General features: G+C 45.6%; 2 protein-coding genes across 3 annotated transcripts in view; one reads left to right on the top strand and one right to left on the bottom strand.

The window, feature by feature from the left end:
- Positions 1 to 8,906: 8,906 nt before the first annotated feature.
- rrp36 (ribosomal RNA processing 36) lies at positions 8,907 to 12,990 on the bottom strand. Its single transcript, XM_035637732.2, has 8 exons — positions 12,671 to 12,990; positions 11,439 to 11,903; positions 10,658 to 10,790; positions 10,508 to 10,574; positions 10,314 to 10,418; positions 10,125 to 10,202; positions 9,549 to 9,666; positions 8,907 to 9,463 (listed from the first exon to the last, which is right to left on the bottom strand). Exons 2-8 carry the CDS (start codon positions 11,878 to 11,880, stop codon positions 9,312 to 9,314), a joined length of 1,095 nt encoding a protein of 364 aa, XP_035493625.1. The 5' UTR covers positions 11,881 to 11,903; positions 12,671 to 12,990; the 3' UTR covers positions 8,907 to 9,311.
- A 278-nt stretch (positions 12,991 to 13,268) lies between these two features.
- LOC118312786 (apoptosis-stimulating of p53 protein 2-like) overlaps positions 13,269 to 16,200 on the top strand; it is a 19,110-nt gene continuing 16,178 nt past the window's right edge. Inside the window, exons 1-2 of one of the 2 annotated variants that reach the window (XM_047333717.1) lie at positions 13,269 to 13,500; positions 14,312 to 14,781. In XM_047333717.1, the coding sequence (XP_047189673.1) occupies positions 14,746 to 14,781 (36 nt within the window). In that variant the 5' untranslated portion in view covers positions 13,269 to 13,500; positions 14,312 to 14,745. The remainder of the gene's footprint in view (positions 13,501 to 14,311; positions 14,782 to 16,200) is intronic. The other variant, XM_035637696.2, reaches the window with a different exon arrangement.

The raw sequence follows: 16,200 nt of genomic DNA on the forward strand, positions 1-16,200 counted from the left end.
CTGCTGCCTGTGAAACCCGTTTGATCGCTGCACATAACCGACCAGAGTCCTGACTGGGCTGCTTCACCCCGGAGACACTCTCAGTAAAACATCTTCTACCGCCTTTACTTAATGTCGTCCGCCACCAACCAACAAACAACAAACAACTACTACCAACTACAACCAACAACAACCAACTACAACCAACTACAACCAACTACAACCAACTACAACCAACAACAACAAACAACAACCAAGAACAACCAACTACAACCAACAACAACCAACTACAACCAACTACGACCAAATATAACCAACAACAACCAATAACAACCAACAACAACCTACTACGACCAAATACAACCAACAACAACCAATAAGAACCAACTTCAACCAACTACGGCCAACAACAAACCAACTTCAACCAACTACGACCAACAACAACCAACAACAACCAACTACAACCAACAACAACCAACAACAACAACAACAACCAACTACAACCAACAACAACCAACTACGACCAAATACAACCAACATCAACTAACAACAACCAACAACAACCAACTACGACCAAATACAACCAACATCAACCAAGAACAACCAACTTAAACCAACTACGGCCAACAACAAACCAACTTCAACCAACTACGACCAACAACAACCAACAACAACCAACAACAACCAACTACGACCAAATACAACCGACAACAACCAAGAACAACCAACTACAACCAACTTCAACCAACTACGGCCAACAACAAACCAACTTCAACCAACTACGACCAACAACAACCAATAACAACCAACTACAACCAACTACAGCCAACAACATTAACAACAACCAACAACAACCAACAACAACCAACTAAAACCAACTACAGTCAACAACAACCAACTACAACCAACAACAACCAACAACAACCAGCAACAACCAACTACAACCAACTACGACCAATTAAAACCAACTACAACCAACTACAACCAACAACAACCAAGAACAACCAACTACAACCAACTACAACCGACTTCAACCAACTACGACCAACAACAACCAACTACAACCAACAACAACCAACAACAACCAACTACAACCAAATACAACCAACTACAACCAACTACAACCAAGAACAACCAACTACAACCAACTACAACCAACTTAAACCAACTACGACCAACAACAACCAACAACAGCCAACAACAACCAACAACAACCAACTACAACCAACTACAGCCAACACCAACCAACTACAACCAAAAAAAAACCCAACTACAACCAACTACAACCAACTACGACCAATTAAAACCAACTACAACCAACTACTAACAACAACAACCAACTACAACCAACAACAACCCCACAACAACCAACTACAACCAAATACAACCAACAACAAACCAACTTCAACCAACTACGACCTACCTCAACTAACTACAACCAACAACAACCAACAACAACCAACAACAACCAACTACAACCAACTACAGCCAACAACAACCAACTACAACCAACAACAACCAACTACAACCAACTACAACCAACTACGACCAATTAAAACCAACTACAACCAACTACAACCAACAACAACCAACTACAACCAACTACAACCACAGCTCATTGTGGGATTTGTTGGGTTTTCCCTGTAATATGGTAATATTGACCTCACTATGTAAAGTGCCTTGAGACAATGTATGTTGTGATTAGGCGCTTTACAAATAAAATTTTATTTAATTTAATTGAACCAACAACAACCATCTCCAGCCAACAACAACCAACAACAACCAACTACAACCAACCAGTTAGTTTTTTTTAATTAACCATTTACTTGAAAAACTACCATAGAGGGAAATTCCCATGGGAACAGAGGTGGGACAAAGTCTTTGTTTTGCAAATCAGATGGAATTCAAGTCCTGAGTCATATAACCACAGATGGTATTTTCATTTTATGACCTGGTCATTAAGATTCCCTGATTTTGTTCACCAGCTCTCACATCGCGTCGGCCTGGTTCACCTCAGATACTTCATCACTGGCTCTTGATGAGAAGTCGAGATGGAGAGCAGCACATGAGCTGGTTATTGATTTCTGAAGGTCAAAGGTGACAACTGTGGTGTGATAGCCGTCCATTGAGGGAGGCTTTCAATAATTAACAAGCTCACAGGCCTGTAACTGGATCTGGTCTTACTCATTAATTTAATGAATGAGATCACAAATACAAGCCCAAAATGAGCTTCGTCCGTACGCCGGCTGGGCTCATCCCCAGAGATCAGGTGAGGCGTCCGGACATCCGGAGGGAGCTCGGAGTGGAGCCCCTGCATCTTTGCAGGTGAGGCGTCCGGACATCCGGAGGGAGCTCGGAGTGGAGCCCCTGCATCTTTGCATCGAAAGGGGTCTGTGGAGGTGGTTTGGGGTCTTGTCAGGACGCCACCTGGGCGCCTTCCTGTGGAGGTTCACCAGGCACGTCCAACTTGGAGGAGACCTCGAGGTCGACCCACAACTCGCTGGAGGGGACTTCATATCCCATCTGGCCTGGGAACGCCTAGGGGGAGAGGGTTGTCTGTAACACCCGGCTCAGCTGGATGCTTCCACCCCCCGATCCCGGGTAAGTGGAAGAAAATGGATGGATGATTGAGTTGAAAGACTGTTGCTGGTGGTTTGAATGATGTTATAGCTCATTCTGCAAATCAACTCGTACATTAAAACCTTTAAAACGACTCTTGTCTCCGCTCCTCAGTTCTGCACTCAGCCGTTACCTCCAACTCCAAACAGAGGAACGCTTTCTGTTGAAAGACTGTTCCACTAACAAAAGCAGCCTCTTTTCCACTCTGGTTTCCAAACAGACGGACTTTTCTCTGTGACAAAAGTCGAATGAATCTGATCCGTTGGGGAAGAATCTTTTTAAAAGAATGGAAGGTCACTCAGAAGAGGAGGACGAGGGCTGTTGTTTCTGTAGAAGCGTCACATGGGAACACAGCAGCAGCAGCAGACGACTGACTCAGGAGAATAGAAACCTCCTGGACTCATAAAGACCTTTAATGAGTCTGTCGACCGCAGCCTCTTATCACAGCGTCCAGCTCAGACTCTCACGTCATGTCAGAGCTGGTCTCACTTCAGTCTGTTCAGACCTCAGCTGAGCAGGTTTACGCACCGTGTGCAGCCGACAAAACCCTGTCAGAGAATCAGACTCTTGTCTTCGAGCTGCACAGTTTTAGATTCCCCATAAATGAGAATCTGCTTTTCTGGACAAAAAATTTTGAGCTCATTTATTCAAGGACGAACCAGTAAAAGGTCTTTATTCTCAAAGTGTGTGTGTGTGTGTGTGTGTGTGTAATATGGAAAATAAAAGTTTACTCTTGATCTTGAACCTGCATCATTCTTCTTTCAGTGAACCTGATGATAATCAGAGTAACGTGTCTCTCTTTGGAGACAAATTATTGAAATGTTTGATTTTCAGCAATCGAGTCCTGATCTCTACACTGACGTCGTCAACGTCCATCGTGAGTCATTTTCTCGTAGAGTCGCCCTCTGCTGGTCATCCAGAGAAGACAGGCTCTCTGGACCCGGTGACGACGTCCGTTTCTATAAACACGTTGTAGTTTCTGAGCAAAGACAGTTGAAGAAGGTTTCGACAGTTGAACGTTCACTGTTCACATGAATGAACCAGTGTGATGAATCTTCCTGTGTAAAGTCACAACTCTGATGCTGAACTGTCGACAAACCTCTGAAATATTTGTCCGATGAGCAGCTAATGAAGCTCGTGTCCGTCTGCCTTCGGGCCTTTTCTTCTTCTGACGATGACTTGGTTTCGTCTTCGGCTGCTGTCTCAACCGTTTTACCGGCTGAGCTCCTCGGAGGAAGGAGATCGTCCGGTGAGTTCACTTGTCACGAAGCATCGTGTCAGTGTCAGAGGAGGGAGATGAGCCCATGAGTTCCGCTCAGCTTCGCCTGAGAAGGTGAACGAGTCACCTGAGTTTGACTCCAACTGATCCTCTGAGGCTCAGTCACTTGACATCACCGTCATCTGAACCAACCCTGTCAGACCAGGAAGTGACACGGCCGGGCGAGAGGCACGGGGCCAGAAGCTACAAGTCTCAGTGACGTGTTGCAGAGCTTGAGTTCTTTATGTTCTGGAACTTTCATCTGAAAAAAAGAGTTTAGTTTCTTCTGTTTAACACAGATTTGTGTCTTGTGTTTTGCTGAAACAGAAGAAATAAGAAGTTCAAAACATCTCCCAGATTCATCTCCCCCGAATTATCTCGGTTTCTTGAACCGGTTCTGTTCTGGATTCATGTGTCATCCCCCGAGGACGTCACAGCAGAGCTGTGTCCAACATGTAGAATGGGACATTGTCAGTTCCAACCATATTTTCCAGTTCTGAACAATGTTCAAAATGAGTTACATGAACCAGTTGGTGGAAAGAGGCTCCAGTGTCTTCACAGACTGATGCTGCGTTCACACTGGACACAATGCTGAAATTCATCTTGTTCTTCCTCCTGACTCCGACACACACGCTAACACACGTAAACACACGTAAACACATAAAACACACGTAAACACACGTAAACACACGCAAACACACGTAAACACACGTAAACACACGTAAACACACGCAAACACACTTAAACACACGTAAACACATAAAACACACGTAAAAACACGTAAACACACGCAAACACATGTAAACACACGTAAACACACTTAAAAACACGTAAACACACGTAAACACACGTAAACACACGTTAAAATACGCTAACACACGTAAACACACGCAAACACACGTAAACACACGCTAACACACGTAAACACACATAAACACACGTTAACACGCCCGGCCATGACACAAGTAGCACCTTGTGTCAGAAAGCTCGGTCTGCAGACACACAGCCACAGTAGTTTCATCCTCGTCTGACCACAGTGACGTTGGTCGATCTCAACGCAAACTGGCTTTTCGCGTCAGCGCGTCATTGGAGGAGCTGTCAGGCCGACGTGTGGATGGGAGGAGGCAGGAATCACCTGCTCCACCTCCTGAGCTGCACTCGCCTCCATCACTCGGTGTCTTCTGGGAAATGCAATGAAGAAAAACTCTGACGACTGAGAAACTCTCTCCCTCTCGGCTGCATGTGTTTTTTATCTCAGCACTTTTCACAAGTGTCTTTCACAGATTCTCTCAGCGTCGTGTTGTCGCTCTAATGACCCGTCTGGACCGGTCCTCTCTCGTTTATGGAGTCGTTTACAATTATGGCTACAAGAAGCTAAACCATAAAAACAATTACAGAGCTTTAATGCAACGTGTTAAAGAGCTTTTCCCAGGGTTCAGTGTGTGTGTGTGTGTGTGTGTGTGTGTGTGTGTGCGTGTTTTCAGAGGAGGTTTGTTGGAGAAAGTAGAAGTAAGAACGGACGAATATCTGCGTGTTGTGTTTCTTCGTGTTAATTGCGCGAATGACAATTAAAAAACAACAATAAAAGTTTTTAGCGACTCTCATTGGAGAGAAGACGACCTCAGCCCAGACAGCAGTGACCTGCGAGGTTCTGACCACTAGGGGGCTCTGACTCGTCGTGGCTTGTTGGTCGAGGGGTTTGATTCTCCCTTCGCGTGCCACAGGTCACGTAAATGAGAAACATCGTGGGTCGTGGACAGCGGTGAGATGTCTGGTTTCCTGTTGTTGGCCGTTCTAATCAACACAAACATGTCAAATAAATACACAAGTTAAAATCTCATCTGTTGCGTGGTCCCGGGCCTCTTGAGGCTCGTCGCTGCGTCTCAGATTAGATTCACGCGAGTCCGGCTCACGCGGAGCTAATGAGGATTAAAGCAGCAGCTTTTCACACTGTCGGCATTTCTTGTGTTCTCGCAGCTTCTCCGGCCGCATGTGCCGACTCGCTGCCCCTGCGTTCAACCCTCCAGTGGAAAAGCTCACAGCTCACGACGCAGAACAATGGAGGAGGAGCGGAGCAGGGAGCTCGTCCAGCTGCAGACGCTTTTCACCCATCAGCTCTTCTCATGAAGTGCCCAGCGACTCGCACCACCTTCCTCTATTGTTTCCTCCGCCCTCCTCTCAAAGGAAACAGTCGCTAAAGACTCATGTGTCGCCACCTCTCCGTGGAGCCGGGTGCACAAAGGGATCATGAGGACTTAATTGAGTGTGCTAATTGACGGGACAGTGAATGGGTGTGAATGGAGCGGAGGCAGATGTGGGGTGAAACCCCTGGTTCTTTCTAAGGAATACAAATCAGCAGCATAGGGATCTTTTCTCTGCTCTCCATCACACTCCATTATCCCTTTCACAGCGCGAGCGGGAGGCCGAGCCAACAGATGGTCTCCACGCCGACGCCTTTTCTTTGGCTGCGATCCACCGTGGAGAGACGGGCGTTTGATTGGCTATTCATGACGCGCAGGGTCTCGGGGGGAACAATGGACGACCAGAGCGGCCATGAATCAGAATGAGAGCAGAGGTGTTGGTGCTGTAGGGGGAGGATGAGGAGGAAGAGGAGGAGGAGGAGGAAGAGGAGGAAGAGGAGGACGAGGAGGAGGAGGAGGAAGATGAGGAGGAAGAAGAGGGGGAGGAGGAAGAGGAGGAAGAAGAGGAGGAAGAGGAAGAGGAGGCGTGTAGGAGGAGGAAGAGGAGGAAGAGGAGGAAGAGGAGGAGGATGAGGAGGAGGAAGAGGAGGAGGAGGAGGAAGAGGTAGAGGAAGAGGAGGAGGACGAGTAGGAGAAAGAATAGGAAGAGGTAGAGGAGGAGGAAGAGGAGAAGGACGAGTAGGAGAAAGAATAGGAAGAGGAGGAGGAGGACGCGGAGGAGGAAGAGGAGGAGGACGAGTAGGAGAAAGAATAGGAAGAGGTAGAGGAGGAAGAGGAAGAGGAGGAAGAGGAAGAGGAGGAGGAGGAAGAGGAGAAGGACGAGTAGGAGAAAGAATAGGAAGAGGAGGAGGAGGAGGAGGAGGAGGAGGAAGAGGGGGAAGAAGAGGAGGAGGAGGAAGAGGAAGAGGGGGGAGAAGAAGAGGAGGAGGAGGAGGAAGAGGAGGACGAGGACGAGGACGAGGATGAGGAAGAGGAAGAGGTAGAGAAAGAGGAGGAGGACGAGTAGGAGAACGAATAGGAAGAGGAAGAGGAGGAGGAGGAGGACAAGGAGGAAGAGGAGGAGGACGACGAGTAGGAGGAGGAAGAGGAAGACGTAGAGGAGGAGGAGGAAGAGGAGGAAGAAGAGGGGGAGGAGGAAGAGGAGGAGGAAGAGGAGGAAGAGGAAGACGAGGACGAAGACGAGGAGGAAGAGGAGGAAGAGGAGGAGGATGAGGAGGAGGAAGAGGAGGAGGAGGAGGAAGAGGAGGACGACGAGTAGGAGAAAGAATAGGAAGAGGTAGAGGAGGAGGAAGAGGAGAAGGACGAGTAGGAGAAAGAATAGGAAGAGGAGGAGGAGGACGCGGAGGAGGAAGAGGAGGAAGAGGAAGAGGAAGAGGAGGAGGAGGAGGAGGAGAAGGACGAGTAGGAGAAAGAATAGGAAGAGGAGGAGGAGGAGGAGGAGGAGGAAGAGGAAGAGGAAGAGGAGGAGGAGGAGGAGGAAGAGGACGAGGAAGAGGAAGAGGAGGCTCAGAATTGTTTCTGGGCCGTGAACTTCACAATGTGACGGATCAGCAGCTGTTTCTTGAAGAATGTGTCCGACAGACGTTCCGTCACCTTGTGACTGATCAGGAGCATCACTCGTTCTGTACCAGTTCATGTTCACGTCATTGAAACTGTCGGAGGAATGTCCATGTGTTTCCCCTGTTGCCTTGTAGCTGACTCATCATATCTTACTGTATCATAGTTTAGCTTATCGTATGGTATCATGGCTCAGCTTAATAATAATAATAATACACTTAGTTTAGCTGAATCTTATATTATCACATCTTACTTGTAATTGTACTTTTTGTTTTATTTGAGTATTGTATGTATTTCATAATTTCATCAGTGTAAATCAGAAACAGTGAAATATTTGAATTAAAGAAGCTCCTGTTAAACTGCTGTGACACACACACACACACACAAAAGCCAGGAAATCTCAATTTTGAGAATATGGGTTCTTTATTCCAGGAAAGCAAAACCTTTTACTTTTAAAAAACGTATCAACTTAAAAAGTCTGTAGACTGTAAAACATATGCAATGTTCACTATACTCATGGATCCGCTCCAGACATCCTGAAACTATGACAACACTAAAACTTCTGCAGTGGAATATAAAGTTGAGTATTTTCCCTTTTGGAAATGTTGAAGAGTTTAAGTATTAAATATTAGGAAAAGGAAGTACTGAGGTAAAGTACCTCAGTACTGGAGCTAAGTTACTTTGTGATGATCAATCACTGATCGGATCAATAGATTGTGAACAGCTCCCTCTGCTGTTCACCGCACCACACTGCACCACATCGTACTAACTGACATCAAACACATCGTCAGAGTTCGTGAGGAGGCATACGTTTCCAGTGATATTAGACGTGATCACACTGTTCACGATATAAAACTACAGCAAAGGGACAAAAAAGTTTTCTTACATTACATCTTACATTAATTCAAACTCCCTCCAACTCGTTCTCTTCTGTAAGAACACAAATCAATAACCTGCAGATGATCCATCAGTCACTTTGATGACTTTATTGATTCTGATCAGTTGTTGATCACTGACTGTATATAAAGACGATCAGTGACTGTATATAAAGACGATCAGTGACTGTATATAAAGACGATCAGAGACTGTATATAAAGACCATCACTGACTGTATATAAAGACGATCACTGACTGTATATGAAGACGATCACTGACTGTATAATAAGACGATCAGTGACTGTATATAAAGACCATCACTGACTGTATATAAAGACCATCACTGACTGTATATAAAGACCATCACTGACTGTATATGAAGACGATCACTGACTGTATATAAAGACGATCAGAGACTAAGTATAAAGACGATCACTGACTTTATATGAAGACGACACCTCTCTTCTTCCTCTCGTTGAACTAAAACGAAGCTAAAATATCTCCGATTCAGGAGTTGCCATCTTGTGCTGGTGACGTCATGTGGGGTCAGAGTCAGTGCAGTAGTATCGAGGCCCCACCCACACACACTCTCGACCAATCATGAGTCAGTGTCATCTCTCAATCATGACGTGTCAGCCCCGTTTTATATCATCAAAGAACGAATCAAACCCAAACGGTTCCAAAATGCGTTTGTAAGTAAAGTTTGATGAAATCAGAAGTCTTTCAGATCACAGCTCCATCTGCAGGCAGAGCCATGTCATTACAGGCCGCAGCCGCCGGCCGTCCGACAGGTTGTTTTTAGTTCCGGGTCAGTGAACGCCTCACGACGCCTCGGAGCTGTGCAGCTGCTGCGGCAGCTTCCTGCGATCCTTCCCGGCGTTCCTCTTCCTCTTTTTGCTCAGGAAGTTCTCCAGTTTGCCGCTCTTCTTCAGATCCTGGTATTTCTCAGCCAGCTGCAGCTTCTTCTGCTCAGCTGTGGAAAAAAGTAGAATTTTAATTTATGTTAAATGAACACGTATGAACAGCGAGCCAGAAGGAACTGATTCCGTTGCTCTTACATTTCTTGAGGAAGAAGGGTCGAGCTCCCTGATTGGCTCGCTCTCTCTGCTGCCTCTTGAGCTGCAGCTCTCTCTCTCTCCGCTGCTCTTCGCTTTTCCTCGCTCGCTCCTGGTTTTCCTGCAGGTCAAAGGTCACACGTTTAAAAACACACGATGATCGAACTGTCTGATTGAACCTGTTTGAGTCTGGTGGTTCAACGAACAATCACAGGTTGATGAGTTCAATCTTATAGTGTGCGGACCAGGTGTGGGACCAGGTGTGTGGACCAGGTGTGGGACCAGGTGTGGGGACCAGGTGTGGGGACCAGGTGTGTGGACCAGGTGTGTGGACCAGGTGTGGGACCAGGTGTGGGACCAGGTGTGTGGACCAGGTGTGGGACCAGGTGTGTGGACCAGGTGTGGGACCAGGTGTGTGGACCAGGTGTGTGGAACAGGTGTGTGGAACAGGTGTGTGGACCAGGTGTGTGGACCAGGTGTGTGGACCAGGTGTGGGACCAGGTGTGTGGACCAGGTGTGGGACCAGGTGTGTGGACCAGGTGTGTGGAACAGGAGCAGAGTGTGTTGTAACTGACTCACCATCCTCTTGAGGAGGAACTGCAGCTTCTCTTTCCTCTGGTTGCTCGTCTTCTTCCTCTTCAGCTGCTTCACGACGATCTGAGGTCAAACACCAGGACCACCGTTTCAGTTTCAGTCCAACAGACTCTGATCCTGTACATTATTATTATTATTATTATTATTCCGGGAGTCGGTCAGTCGCTCCCTCACCTCTTTCTCTCTCTGTTTGATGTCCTGAACGAATCTGTACGTCTTCTCAAAGATCTCAGGCTTGTATTCTCCCGACAGGTCGTCGAATCGAGGATCTCTCAGCGTCTGAAGAGACAGAATGTTAAAAACGTTGTTACCAGAGGTTTCTGGTAGAAAACAAAGACTCGGGTCGACGGGCGACGTCCTCCGCTCACCGGTTTCCTGACGGGGACGACCTGACGCAGGAACGGTGCCGGTCTCTTGGCTGAAATCTCCGTCGGTCTGAAATGACACAAGATGAAAACTCATGAGTGTGTGGTCAGTGATGAGACAGCGACCGGCGTGGTGCAGGTCGACGCACCCACCTGTTCTTGTTCAGTCGTTTCTTCTTGCTGCTCTGTCGTTTTTCGTTGTTGCCGTAGGCGACTTCGTTGTAGACTTTGGTTCCAACTTTGTTCTGCAGCTTCATGACGTCCTCAAAGGACATGATGGACAGTTCTGACAGGGACATGAGCAGTGATGGTCTTCATATACAGTTAGTGATCAGCTTCATATACAGTCAGTGATCGTCTTTATATACAGTCAGTGATCGTCTTCATATACAGTCAGTGATCATCTTCATATACAGTCAGTGATCGTCTTCATATACAGTCAGTGATCGTCTTTATATACAGTCACTGATCGTCTTTATATACAGTCACTGATCGTCTTTATATACAGTCACTGATCGTCTTTAGATACAATAGCTGATCGTCTTTATATACAGTCACTGATCGTCTTTATATACAGTCACTGATCGTCTTTATATACAGTCTCTGATTGTCTTTATATACAGTGGCTGATCGTCTTCATATACAGTCATTGATCGTCTTTATATACAGTCACTGATCGTCTTTATATACAGTAGCTGATCGTCTTTATATACAGTCACTGATCATCTTTATATACAGTCAGTGATCGTCTTTATATACAGTCACTGATCATCTTTATATACAGTCTCTGATCGTCTTTATATACAGTCTCTGATCGTCTTTATATACAGTCTCTGATCGTCTTTATATACAGTCACTGATCGTCTTTATATACAGTCACCGATCGTCTTTATATACAGTCTCTGATCGTCTTTATATACAGTCAGTGACTCACCTTTTTTAACGTCATCTCTTGTCTCGATCTCAACGCTGCCACCAACAGTCTCTGGGTCTTCATCATCCTCATCATCATCCTCCTCACTGTTACTGTCCTCTTCTTCATCTCCCTTCTCCTCTTCTTCACCATCAGACTCCTCCTCCTCCTCTTCATCTCCCTCAGCCTCCTCTTCTTCCCGAACAGCCTCCTCCTCTTCATCTCCCTCAGCCTCCTCTTCTTCCCCATCAGACTCCTCCTCTTCATCTCCCTCAGCCTCATCCTCCTCCTCTTCCTCTCCTCTTTGGTGCTGATGTCCCTCCTCAGTCCCTCCTCCTCCTCCTCTCTCAGTCAGCAGAGCAAAGTTCTTTTCAGCATCAGAGTCTTCATCGTCGCTGCTCTTCATCGTCCTTGTCTGCTTTGAGACCAGCAGCTCCCGACGCTGCTGCTGCTTCCTCTTCATCGTGGTTTTTCTTTGTGGTTGAACTGGAACATAGACAGATAAACAGATCGATGTACAGGGACGTACTTTAGGACCTGGGGGTCTGTGGCCGCCGGGCAGTTGCTCAGTATTCCAGTTCAATAAATTGCAGTAGCGCTTCCCGCCATCGGCGGCAGCACCGAGCAGCAGCGGGGCAGAGCAACACTGCCGCCGGTGAGAGAGGAAGAGTCCTGCGCCATCTTGGAATTTTCATGAAATCAAACTCGGCGTCAATCTAGTTTCTGTTACTTTACACGTTGAACTCACGTGCAATTAACAAGCGTATTACAGAAAACCGAACGAACCAGCCGAGCAGCTGCTAGCTAACAGTGCTAACTAGCGGCTAAATATAAACGTTGACATCAGGTGAATTAAGAAGCACGTGTGTGTGTGTGTGTGTGTGTGTGTGTGTGCGCGCTGATACAAGCTAATCGCAACGACCGCAGTTCCATCGTAAACCAAACTCTATTTAAAAATTCCACCATTTTGTGATTTCCTGTCTCCTTATTGTTTATTAATACAACCGATGGCTTAACTTCGATCATCTCACACATCGACACATTCTCTCGAGTTCGGCATATGTCGCGCGACGACGCAGATTATTTTAAGATACTTTTCCCACCAGTTTCCGTGTTTCTTCGCTGCCTGGCGTCACTACGGTTGTTTAGCCGGTGTCAAATATAGAGAGTCATCTTTTATATTTACCGAATTAAATAACAAACCTTGGTGAAAAGTAGGAGTTATATATAAAAACATAAATCCAGCTCCATACCTGCAGATCAAGTCGCTGTTGACGCTCCGTCATCCACGTGCTGCTGAGTGTGACACCACGGTGAAATCAACGAGGCACTTCCGGTTTAAAAATAAGATCAAAGGTTTGTCGGTGGATTATTTAATCGTTTTTTGGGGCAATAGAAAGGAGAGCGCGTCATATACAGATACCGGTTTATTACCGTCCTGCGTCTGGTTTGGTTATATTCCTTCTCCCCGAGGATATTTCTCCACACTTTTATTTTGTAATCACTTCCTGTCAGGAACAAGACTTGACATGCGCAGTGCTGCTACCTGCTGGTCAGACCCAGTCATTACTGCATTAAAGGGACAGTTCCATGATTTGAAGTGGGGTTGTATCAGTTACTTATGCATAGTTCATATGTTACCTGATGGAGATGGTGATCAGCGATGTCATTTAACGGAGTTTGGAGGAGAAGTGGAAGTAGCGTTAGTCCCAGAGGCGACCACGAAAAAACGTCTTTTACTTATGCACAATGTTTTTCATGTTCCCCTCTGGGACTAACGCTACTTCCACTTCTCCAAACTCTGTTAAGTGACATCGCTGATCACCATCTCCACCAGGTAACATATGAACTATGCATAAGTAACTCATACAACCCCACTTCAAAATCACTGAACTGTCCCTTTAATGTTCTCCACAGCCTGGACTGGAGTCGAGGCGAAGATTGATGGATAACCTAGATAAGTCACTATCTCTTTAAATGCACTGGTATCAGATTAGTACTCAGTATCGTCCGATACTCAAAGTCCAGGTATTGGAATCGGTATCGGGACGAGAAAAATGATTTCGGAACAACTCTAGTCATGGTGAGGACACTCATTGATTTAATGCATTCCATAAACCTGAACCTGAACCCGGTTCCAACCTGATGCCTCAACCTAATGTCAACCCTCAAACAGTCCTGTGACGGTCAGAGGACCAGACACACTGTATGTCCTCACAAAGAAGATTAAAGTACTCTCACACACACACACACACACAAACACACACACACACACACACAGACACACACACACACAAACACACACACACACACACACACACACACACACACACACACACACACACGGGGAAGGAGGAGGAGTTAATTCTCGTTGCCAGGACATCCCGGTGAACTGATTCTTCAAGTTACATTTATTTATCACGTGGATGAATCGAGCTTCAGAATAAAAGCGGTCAAAACTCAAAGGCTACAGAAAAGTGTTCAGGACCAGAACGACAAGATCTTGATTCTTATGTTATTTCATGTTATTCATTTTGAAGTTCCACATTTGATCAAATTTGCATCTTGTTTTGTGAATATTCGGACACATGGTGTGTGTAGTTTATTAATGAGAGAATCAATTCAAATCATATCCCCCTCTGCTGGTCAGAACACAACACAGCTTCACTGACAGAGTCTACTGCTGCGTTCCATTATACCTTGGAACCCGGAGCGCGGAAGTCGGAAGTCAGGTTTCTGGTTCCAGTATGAGCTCGGAACTCCGACCTGTAAGTCGGAATTAAGACAAAGAAAAAATCACCAGCCTGACTTCCGGGGTCCGACTTCTGAGGTATAATGGAACGCAGCATACGTCCATAGTCTAGTGTAAATAAGTGGCGCTTTTATTGTGAAAGGTCCTGTCGGAAGTTGTCCTGGCTCGTGACGTCTCGCAGACACGCTCCATCAGTCTCTGATCCCGGAGCTGAGAGGACCAGAGCCTGGTGGAGAGCAGCTCCGCCCGCTGCACCGCGACCACGGATCATCTCCATCCTCTGATCATCTGATCATCTCCATCATCTCCATCATCTGATCATCTCCATCATCTCCATCATCTGATCATCTCCATCATCTGATCATCTCCATCATCTGATCCTCTGATCATCTCCATCATCTGATCATCTGATCATCTCCATCATCTCCATCATCTGATCATCTCCATCATCTGATCATCTGATCATCTGGTCATTATTAAAACGCTTCCGGTTCCCGGTCTGCGGGATGGACCGGTAGAACGGCCTGCTGGTTCCCCGCAACAGGTCGAGCAGGAGCCGACACATCCGCCGCGTGGATGCGACACGGCGGACGAACTGTCGACATGATGCCGGTGAGTCGAGGCTCGGACCTCCAGACGCCTTCAGGTGACACAACCTGCACCGTTAGTCTTCACCCAGCCCCCGTGGATAATAATGATCATTATCATCATCATCATCATCATCATCATCATCATAATAATAATGATAATAATAGTTTCTGTATTTTAACCTCTGACTGAACTGAACTGATCTAAGGTTTTTTTTAGTTCCTGTTAAATTGTGGGTTGTGTTGTTAAAGGGGCAGTCAGTGATTTTTGAGAAAGATTTTTTTGATGTTGCACTGGTTGGGACTCAAACCCGCAGCCTTGATTACTGACACTATAACCACGAGGCCAAACAGACGGACGTAGAACTTAAGTCTAGAAAGTATCTGAAGCCTGTATTCTCTGTAGTGACCAGCAGAGGGAGACTCCACTGGTTGTATAGAAATCTACGAGAAAATAACTCTACTTCTCTATGTGACTGTATATAAAGATGATCGCTGACTGTATATAAAGACGATCGCTGACTGTATATAAAGACGATCACTGACTGTATATAAAGACGATCACTGACTGTATATAAAGATGATCAGAGACTGTATATAAATACCATCAGTGACTGTATATAAAGATGATCACTGACTGTGTATAAAGACGATCACTGACTGTATATAATACCATTAGCGACTGTATATAAAGACGATCACTGACTGTTTATAAAGACGATCACTGACTGTATATAAATACCATCAGCGACTGTATATAAAGATGATCAGCGACTGTATATAAATACCATCAGCGACTGTATATAAAGACGATCAGCGACTGTATATAAATACCATCAGCGACTGTATATAAAGACGATCACTGACTGTATATAAAGACGATCACTGACTGTATATAAAGACGATCACTGACTGTATATAAAGACGATCACTGACTGTATATAAAGGCGATCAGCGACTGTATATAAAGACGATCAGCGACTGTATATAAAGACGATCACTGACTGTATATAAAGACGATCACTGACTGTATATAAAGACGATCACTGACTGTGTATAAAGACGATCACTGACTGTATATAAAGACGATCACTGACTGTATATAAAGACGATCACTGACTGTATATAAAGACGATCACTGACTGTGTATAATACCATTAGCGACTGTATATAAAGACGATGACTGACTGTATATAAATACCATCAGCGACTGTATATAAAGACGATCAGTGACTGTATATAAAGATGATCAGTGACGGTATATAAAGACGATCACTGACTGTATATAAAGACGATCACTGACTGTATATAAAGACGATCGCTGACTTATATAAAGACGATCACTGACTGTATATAAAGATGATCAGTGACTGTATATAAAGACGATCACTGACTGTATATAAAGACGATCAGCGACTTATATAAAGACGATCAGTGACTGTAT

Source organism: Scophthalmus maximus, chromosome 8, assembly GCF_022379125.1.
Source record: "Scophthalmus maximus strain ysfricsl-2021 chromosome 8, ASM2237912v1, whole genome shotgun sequence".
NCBI classification, from domain to species: domain Eukaryota; kingdom Metazoa; phylum Chordata; class Actinopteri; order Pleuronectiformes; family Scophthalmidae; genus Scophthalmus; species Scophthalmus maximus.